Source organism: Ylistrum balloti, unplaced genomic scaffold (assembly GCF_031769215.1).
Source record: "Ylistrum balloti isolate Yb309-2 unplaced genomic scaffold, AGI_CSIRO_Ybal_v1 Utg370544, whole genome shotgun sequence".
Lineage (NCBI taxonomy): Eukaryota > Metazoa > Mollusca > Bivalvia > Pectinida > Pectinidae > Ylistrum > Ylistrum balloti.
The window spans coordinates 502,591-512,451 of record NW_026782345.1 but is presented as its reverse complement, the minus strand read 5'-3'; the positions used below and the strand labels follow the sequence as shown (position 1 = coordinate 512,451).

At 41.4% G+C, this 9,861-nt stretch overlaps 1 protein-coding gene across 1 annotated transcript; it reads left to right on the top strand.

Annotated features, from left to right (window-relative positions):
• The first annotated feature begins 1,005 nt into the window (after positions 1-1,005).
• LOC132556078 (uncharacterized) lies at positions 1,006-9,023 on the top strand. The gene is made up of 2 exons (XM_060220467.1): positions 1,006-1,089; positions 7,545-9,023. Exons 1-2 carry the CDS (start codon positions 1,006-1,008, stop codon positions 9,021-9,023), a joined length of 1,563 nt encoding a protein of 520 aa, XP_060076450.1.
• The last annotated feature ends 838 nt before the right edge of the window (positions 9,024-9,861 follow it).

Genomic DNA, 9,861 nt, shown 5'->3' with positions numbered 1-9,861 from the left:
ACCGACTCGAATTGTCAGATCACGTGTCACTGTATGTCTACTGAACTTAGATGATCCGTTATTACGGCAGGAGGTGTTAGGACCTTTCACAGCCAAAACTGCATTCATCACATTATTACTCTTAACGTTCACGTTGATACAAACATGCTGAGCTAAAGAGGATACGAATCGGGCTGTAAGGACCAGCCATGAAGGAGGGACATGTGGGGATTTATAAGTAGAGGTAGCAACACGGGATAAGGTATTTGTGCGTTGCTTGGATGGACAACTTCTGAGATGGCTGGAATATGTGTCCTTAGTGATAGATAATTACTTTACACTAGATTTCCATCAACGGAGAAAAAGAAGACAACAGGTCTCGTCAGACGATTGTTGCCTGGATGCTTGTCGGACAGTGATCGAGTGTTTTGAACTCGCTTAAGAACTGCCTGTAGTGATGTACTGTGGTATGCTTCCTTGAAGTTGTTCGAACCGATGTGCTGAAATCGGTTTGAAGTGTACTATCAACAATATCTATTATCATATAACATTTTATAGGAATGTTTCTGTATTGAGATTTTCAACATTTCGCTCTATTATCAATTAATACAACACTGTATGATGCTGTTTACATTTAAGCATTTTAAAACAAAAAATGAAAAATACGAAATCTAATTCTAGCCGACACTTTTTAGAAATAGCATGCTTCTATTACACCCAAAAATTGTGTTCCATTAAACATTCTATGAATGGAAACAAGATGCATAATCAGATATATTTACGTGGAGAAAACATCAAAGCTCTTTGATATACAGAATGTTGCTTTGTAATGAGTGTGTTGTAACGCTTTGGTCAGACAGGGTTCTAACTAAGTAATAACATCGGATACATCACAAAAATAAACGGACGAAAAATAAACTTGATTTATACATCGTTGCAAAATCTACTTGAGAATTTGATACGAAAATACCGTGATCGAATTTAACATTGTTAGAGGAAGCAATTAATCTATCCCATTCGATCAAAATGGTGATATTGGAAATCCAGAAGAAACGTTGTCGTGCTGGAACAACAAGAGTCGTGGGCACTTTTGACATTGCTGTAGCTAAGGTAGGCACGTAATGTAGCAGGAAACAGTATATTTGTATTTTTCTGTAGGTACCTCCATGTATTGTCTGGTTCATGGTTACCGGTAGGAGTGGTACCTCCTTGTATTGTTATGTTCATGGTAACCGGGAGGAGTGGTACCTCCTTGTATTGTCAGGTTCATGGTTACCGGTAGGAGTGGTACCTCCTTGTATTGTCAGGTTCATGGTAACCGGGAGGAGTGGTACCTCCTTGTATTGTCAGGTTCATGGTTACCGGTAGGAGTGGTACCTCCTTGTATTGTCAGGTTCATGGTAACCGGGAGGAGTGGTACCTCCTTGTATTGTCAGGTTCATGGTTACCGGGAGGAGTGGTACCTTCTTGTATTGTCAGGTTCATGGTTACCGGGAGGAGGAGTGGTACCTCCTTCTATTGTCAGGTTCATGGTTACCGGGAGGAGTGGTACCGCCTTGTATTGTCAGGTTCATGGTTACCGGGAGGAGTGCTACCTCCTTCTATTGTCTTGTTCATGGTTACCGGGAGGAGGAGTGGTGCCTCCTTGTATTGTCAGGTTCATGGTTACCGGGAGGAGTGGTACCTTCTTGTATTGACAGGCGCATGGTAACCGGTAGGAGTGGTACCTCCTTGTATTGTCAGGTTCATTGTTACCGGGAGGAGTGGTACCTCCTTTTATTGTCAGGTTCATGGTTACCGGGAGGAGTGGTACCTTCTTGTATTGACAGGCGCATGGTAACCGGTAGGAGTGGTACCTCCTTGTATTGTCAGGTTCATTGTTACCGGGAGGAGTGGTACATCCTTTTATTGTCAGGTTCATGGTTACCGGGAGGAGTGGTACCTTCTTGTATTGACAGGCGCATGGTAACCGGTAGGAGTGGTACCTCCTTGTATTGTCAGGTTCATTGTTACCGGGAGGAGTGGTACATCCTTTTATTGTCAGGTTCATGGTTACCGGGAGGAGTGGTACCTCCATGTATTGTCAGGTTCATGGTTACCGGTAGGAGTGGTACCTCCTTCTATTGTCAGTTTCATGGTTACCGGTAAGTTTGGTACCTCCATGTATTGTCAGGTTCATGTTTACCGGTAGGAGTGGTACATCCTTCTATTGTCAGTTTCATGGTTACCGGTAAGTTTGGTACCTCCTTGTATTGTCAGGTTCATGGTTACCGGTAGGAGTGGTACCTCCTTCTATTGTCAGTTTCATGGTTACCGGTAAGTTTGGTACCTCCTTGTATTTTCTGGTTCATGGTAACCGGGAGGAGTGGTACCTCCTTGTATTGTCAGGTTCATGGTTACCGGGAGGAGTGGTAACCTCCTTGCATTGTCAGGTTCATGGTAACCGTGAGGAGTGGTATCTCCTTGTATTGTCAGTTTCATGGTTACCGGTAAGTTTGGTACCTCCTTGTATTGTCAGGTTCATGGTTACCGGTAGGAGTGGTACCTCCTTCTATTGTCAGTTTCATGGTTACCGGTAAGTTTGGTACCTCCTTGTATTTTCTGGTTCATGGTAACCGGGAGGAGTGGTACCTCCTTGTATTGTCAGGTTCATGGTTACCGGGAGGAGTGGTACCTCCTTGCATTGTCAGGTTCATGGTAACCGTGAGGAGTGGTATCTCCTTGTATTGTCAGGTTCATGGTAACCAGGAGGAGTGGTACCTCCTTGTATTGTCAGGTTCATGGTTACCGGGAGGAGTGGTACCTCCTTGCATTGTCAGGTTCATGGTAACCGTGAGGAGTGGTGCCTCCTTGTATTGTCAGGTTCATGGTTACCGGGAGGAGTGGTACCTTCTTGTATTGTCAGGTTCATGGTTACCGGTAGGAGTGGTACCTCCTTCTATTGTCAGTTTCATGGTTACCGGTAAGTTTGGTACCTCCATGTATTGTCTGGTTCATGATTACCGGTAGGAGTGGTACTTCCTTGTATTGTCAGGTTCATGGTAACCGGGAGGAGTGGTACCTCCTTGTATTGTCAGGTTCATGGTTACCGGGAGGAGTGGTACCTCCTTGCATTGTCAGGTTCATGGTAACCGTGTGGAGTGGTATCTCCTTGTATTGTCAGGTTCATGGTTACCGGGAGGAGTGGTACCTCCTTGTATTGTCTTGTTCATGGTTACCGGTAGGAGGAGTGGTACCTCCTTGTATTGTCAGGTTCATGGTAACCAGGAGGAGTGGTACCTCCTTGTATTTTCAGGTTTATGGTTACCGGAAGGAGTGGTACCTCCATGTATTGTCAGGCTCATGGTTACCGGGAGGAGTGGTACCTCCTTGTATTGTCAGGTTCATGGTTACCGGGAGGAGTGGTACCTCCTTGTATTGTCAGGTTCATGGTTACCGGGAAGAGTGGTACTTCCTTGTATTGTCAGGTTCATGGTTACAGGGAGGAGTGGTACTTCCTTGTATTGTCAGGTTCATGGTTACCGGGAGGAGTGGTACCTCCTTGTATTGTCTGGTTCATGGTTACCGGGAAGAGTGGTACTTCCTTGTATTGTCAGGTTCATGGTTACAGGGAGGAGTGGTACCTCCTTGTATTGTCAGGTTCATGGTTACCGGGAGGAGTGGTACCTCCTTGTATTGTCTGGTTCATGGTTACCGGGAAGAGTGGTACTTCCTTATATTGTCAGGTTCATGATAATCGGTAGAAGGAGTGGTACCTCAAATGTATTTTCTGTTTCATGGCTATTGGTAGGAGTGGTGCCTCCTTGTATTGTCAGGTTCATGGTTACCGGAAGGAGTGGTACCTCCTTGTATTGTCAGGCTCATGGATACCGGGAGGAGTGGTACTTCCTTGTATTGTCAGGTTCATGGTTACCGGGAGGTAAAGTGGTACCTCCGTGTATTGTCAGGTTCATGGTTACCGGGAGGAGTGGTACCTCCTTGTATTGTCAGGTTCATGGTAACCAGGAGGAGTGGTACCTCCTTGTATTTTCAGGTTTATGGTTACCGGAAGGAGTGGTACCTCCATGTATTGTCAGGCTCATGGTTACCGGGAGGAGTGGTACCTCCTTGTATTGTCAGGTTCATGGTTACCGGGAGGAGTGGTACCTCCTTGTATTGTCAGGTTCATGGTTACCGGGAAGAGTGGTACTTCCTTGTATTGTCAGCTCCATGGTTACAGGGAGGAGTGGTACCTCCTTGTATTGTCAGGTTCATGGTTACCGGGAGGAGTGGTACCTCCTTGTATTGTCTGGTTCATGGTTACCGGGAAGAGTGGTACTTCCTTGTATTGTCAGGTTCATGATAATCGGTAGAAGGAGTGGTACCTCAAATGTATTTTCTGTTTCATGGCTATTGGTAGGAGTGGTGCCTCCTTGTATTGTCAGGTTCATGGTTACCGGAAGGAGTGGTACCTCCTTGTATTGTCAGGCTCATGGATACCGGGAGGAGTGGTACTTCCTTGTATTGTCAGGTTCATGGTTACCGGGAGGAAAAGTGGTACCTCCGTGTATTGTCAGGTTCATGGTTACCGGGAGGAGTGGTACCTCCGTGTATTGTCAGGTTCATGGTTACCGGGAGGAGTGGTACCTCCATGTATTTTCTGGTTCATGGCTACCGGGAGGAGTGGTACCTCCTTGTATTGTCAGGTTCATGGTAACCGGGAGGAGTGGTACTTCCTTGTATTGTCTTGTTCATGGTTACCGGAAGGAGGAGTGTGCCTCCTTGTATTGTCAGGTTCATGGTTACCGGGAGGAAGAGTGGTACCTCCGTGTATTGTCAGGTTCATGGTTACCGGGAGGAGTGGTACCTCCCTGTATTGTCAGGTTCATGGTTACCGGGAGGAGTGGTACCTCCCTGTATTGTCAGGTTCATGGTTACCGGTATAAAGTAGTCTTTTCATAAGCTTTATTACACTTTTAATCTCTTAAAGTGAAATAGAAATAGCGACTTGATGGCCAGAATTCGGAAGATTTAATATCACAAAACAATAGAAATAAAATGAGCTAATAAGGCAAACAGTATTATTAGTCTGATGTGTGGATGTTTTAAGGGACTTTTCGCTTGATGTATTGGGTTTATGATACATAAGATTAATTACGGTTACAATAGGGATTACTTCTGGTTAACTGCTTGTAAGAAACATTTACCTTGTTAGGATGTGTATGTGTATTTCTTTTGTGCCTAAGGGTTGTTAAATGCTGGAGCAGGAAAAACATTTTTATCTTTATGTTCTCTAAAAGCCTTTGATCAAGGATCATATCCATCCATTTCTCGTGGTCTTGACGTATTGAGATCGATCAGGAAGAAATTGTGTGAACACAGCACAACTGACCTGATACTACTGATGCTGTGTGACTGAAATGACACCAGCATCAGCACAACCTCCTCAGCATACTAATGTATTCGATTCGACAGGAGTCGGTTAAGTGTTCATTGGGGCATACCCAACACCCATCGTTAACTTTCTACTTAAGCATGAATATTAAAGACGTTTACGAGCCTTTGTATACATAAAACTATTGCACAGATAGTTAAAGGGACGTTCAGACACATACGGCGTACTCTACCGTACAGACACCCCTTTAATATTATAATGATAAATAAACTCGGCCCTCCTTTCATCTGCGGGTATATTTGCTCAACTGTTCAAATCAGTTTGTATTGTGACAGGAGCCTGGAGGTTGTCATACACCTAGGTGATAATGACAGAAAACCACACGGAAATTCACTAATCATTTTTAACAGGTACCAACGTATCTCAGGTATTTAGGATGTATAGCAACAATGTATTAGTTTCTTACATATCTTTGATATTAGGTGATTTGAGGTCGATATTGACAGTCATATTGAACACGTTGATTCACATATCTTCGGATTGCGGATTAAGGTCCACGTCGACACTTTGATTTATTTTATTTTCAACAATTTTCTAAACACAAAGATTGATAGTGTGATAACGGTATATAAGAATCTGGTATTAATTGTTCGGTGAGTGGAATCGGAGGGATGATACTAAATACAGGTCTGGTATTAATTGTTCGGTAAGTAGAATCGGAGGGATGATACTAAATACAGGTCTGGTATTAATTGTTCGGTAAGTGGAATCGGAGGGATGATACTAAATACAGGTCTGGTATTAATTGTTCGGTAAGTGGAATCGGAGGGATGATACTAAATACAGGTCTGGTATTAATTGTTCGGTAAGTGGAATCGGAGGGATGATACTAAATACAGGTCTGGTATTAATTGTTCGGTAAGTGGAATCGGAGAGATGATACTAAATACAGGTCTGGTATTAATTGTTCGGTAAGTAGAATCGGAGGGATGATACTAAATACAGGTCTGGTATTAATTGTTCGGGAAGTGGAATCGGAGAGATGATACTAAATACAGGTCTGGTATTAATTGTTCCTTAAGTGGAATCCGGGGGATGATACTAAATACAGGTCTGGTATTAATTGTTCGGTAAGTGGAATCGGAGGGATGATACTAAATACAGGTCTGGTATTAATTGTTCGGTAAGTAGAATCGGAGGGATGATACTAAATACAGGTCTGGTATTAATTGTTCCTTAAGTGGAATCCGGGGGATGATACTAAATACAGGTCTGGTATTAATTGTTCGGTAAGTAGAATCGGAGGGATGATACTAAATACAGGTCTGGTATTAATTGTTCGGTAAGTGGAATCGGAGGGATGATACTAAATACAGGTCTGGTATTAATTGTTCCATAAGTGGAATCGGAGGGATGATACTAAATACAGGTCTGGTATTAATTGTTCCATAAGTGGAATCGGAGGGATGATACTAAATACAGGTCTGGTATTAATTGTTCGGTAAGTGGAATCGGAGGGATGATATTAAATACAGGTCTGGTATTAATTGTTCGGTAAGTAGAATCGGAGGGATGACACTAAATACAGGTCTGGTATTAATTGTTCCATAAGTGGAATCGGAGGGATGATACTAAATACAGGTCTGGTATTAATTGTTCGGTAAGTGGAATCGGAGGGATGATACTAAATACAGGTCTGGTATTAATTGTTCGGTAAGTAGAATCGGAGGGATGATACTAAATACAGGTCTGGTATTAATTGTTCGGTGAGTGGAATCGGAGGGATGATACTAAATACAGGTCTGGTATTAATTGTTCGGTAAGTAGAATCGGAGGGATGATATTAAATACAGGTCTGGTATTAATTGTTCCATAAGTGGAATCGGAGGGATGATACTAAATACAGGTCTGGTATTAATTGTTCGGTAAGTGGAATCGGAGGGATGATATTAAATACAGGTCTGGTAGTGACATTACTGACTTTGATTGACCAAGATTTACGTGGCGGATGCCGTCGATGAAACAGAAGACGCTTACTCTTCCGGAACAAATGGATTTATTCTTTGTGTTAATCTTTCTTTTGTTCACATTTTGCCCTAGATTTGAATTTAGATGATTATGGTTATATGTTGGTATTTTCTCGTGTTTTTAAAACCTTTTTGAAATATTGTTTTTGCTTCTGTATCTATAGGAAGTGATCATGGCTCATTCGGCGTATGCACGTGCAGCAGGTCTCCAGAGCGAGGTCAACAAGATCACAGTCACAAGGGTAGCTGGAAATGAGGTAGAATATAAACGTCAGCTTAACCTATATCGAAAAGATATGATGTTAACAATTAATAACATCCAAAGAGAGGAAAAACGCTTGAAGAAGTCCATGGTGAGATATCGTGGACGTATGCGACAGAATCGACGTGAAAAGAAACAGAGAGATAAGGAGGATTTTGAAAGAGATCAGAGAGCAATGAACAATATGTCAAATGTATTAGTGGTTCAAAGTCGATCCGAAGTAGTTGCACAGTCTGATCCCTTAAAGGAGGGTTCTCCAGACAGTGGGATTGGTGAGGAAATTCAAAATGGGTCAAAGGAGGACGGAGCAATGGTGGACAATACTTTGGATGATGAAAACGAAAATGAAGACAGTGAAAACGCGAAATTAAAATCCAAAAGGTGCGTCAAAAAACTGAAAAAAGGCGAAGATTGTAACGATAAAACATATATCACATTACCTGTTATAAACGAGGATACGGAGGAGACAGAGGATAAATCTGTAACAGGAACAGTGATAGAGGAGGATAGGGAAGATATGGAGGGGACACCGATTGAAAACGAAGTGCAACAGCCACAAGACAAAAGAGAAGTATCAGTAAGTGATTCAAAGGTACTAGAACTGCCTGACGTCATAAAAAGTAAACGTCGTCCTGCTAAGATTCTCAAAACAAAGAAACAAGTCGTGTCGTTTGCTGATTTGATAAAACTGCAACATTCCACCAGTACAAAGAAACTATTTGATTTAGTTCACATACTCGCGGAAAAGCACGGAGTAAGAGAGGACCAGGATGCCCTAGAGAAAGAGAATAGAAATATTGTAGCTCTGAGAAGCACAGGTCAAGGGATATCTGACTCAATGATGCGCGCAGCGTCTGTACTCTATCCTATGAAATTCGGATACGTTTCGACTAATGATTTAGAAGTTGAAGAACCTACAACGCCTTCCTCGATAATGGATGACCCGTCCACGGATAATTCCGGACTTTCGTCTCCATTGGAAACCAAACATGCAAGTAAACCTTCTTCTCCTCATGTGAACTTTCGGATTACTGACAATCAGAGTTCGGGGGTAAGGAACTATTCTAGACAAACAGAACCGACTCTACCAAGTGTTCGGAGTTCGTATCCTAAAGAGAATGTAAAACGAAACAATAGCATGCCAACGCTACTTGATCAGGTAGAAAAAGTGCAGAAAGCAAATTCACACAAACATAATGACATTGCCTCCTCTCAAAGACGCCATTCTTTGTCAAAGTCGTCTAACTCCACACCAAGGATTTTACCGCCATTGGAGAAAAAGAGATTGTCAGCCGGAAATGTATATGAAAAGAAAAGTGATGCAGTGTCATGGACGGAGGCGTTTGCGCTGTTGAAGGGAGTACATAACTTATTTGATTAGTTTAAGGACATGTGCCAAATACATTTTATATGATCGTTTCTGTTTCTCGATTTATTCAATTTGCATATTTTTCACAAATTATATTATCTATTTATATATGTATATATATAAGGTCGTGTCTTATTTTTGTTTAAGTATAAAATGACAATGAATGTTTGGTATTTTTTAATTTCGAAGCAAACGTAGAGTGATCAAGAAATGATTACATGTTACGGACAATTAGAGGACAAATTGGGGTAAATTAGAAAAATAACGAGAAATGAAGTGAGATTGAAATAAAAAGCGCCGAGATAATGTCATGCAGAATGCAAACACACACACACACACATATATATATATATATATATATAATATATATTTAAATTTTCGAACTTGATATCATCTGCCAAATAAACCACACAGGAATTTATGTCTTATTAATGAGGTAGTTGACCAGTTGAATAAATGAAAAAAATATATATCTGTATTATAGATGAGCATTTTATTGATTTTTATTTCCAGTCACGTCGTTGAAATCATGAAAAATAAAGTAGTTGCTTATAACACATCAAAATTCTTCATAATATATTATCATCACACTGAAATTGACGTTTTTTATATCAGATTTGATATCAGAAACAAATCGATAATCCGATGGTATTCATGGGAGCTGTTTTCACATCTTTGACGATCTGTGAAACAGTAATTTAGATTACTTATTTGTCCGAAAAGGCGTTCAAATATTACAGAATGAAATAGTTGAAACAATTACCACACCTGAGAATATTTATGTCTGACAGTAGTTGGTGGTTCTTAATACAAACAACAATAAACAACACATACATATATACATCTATAG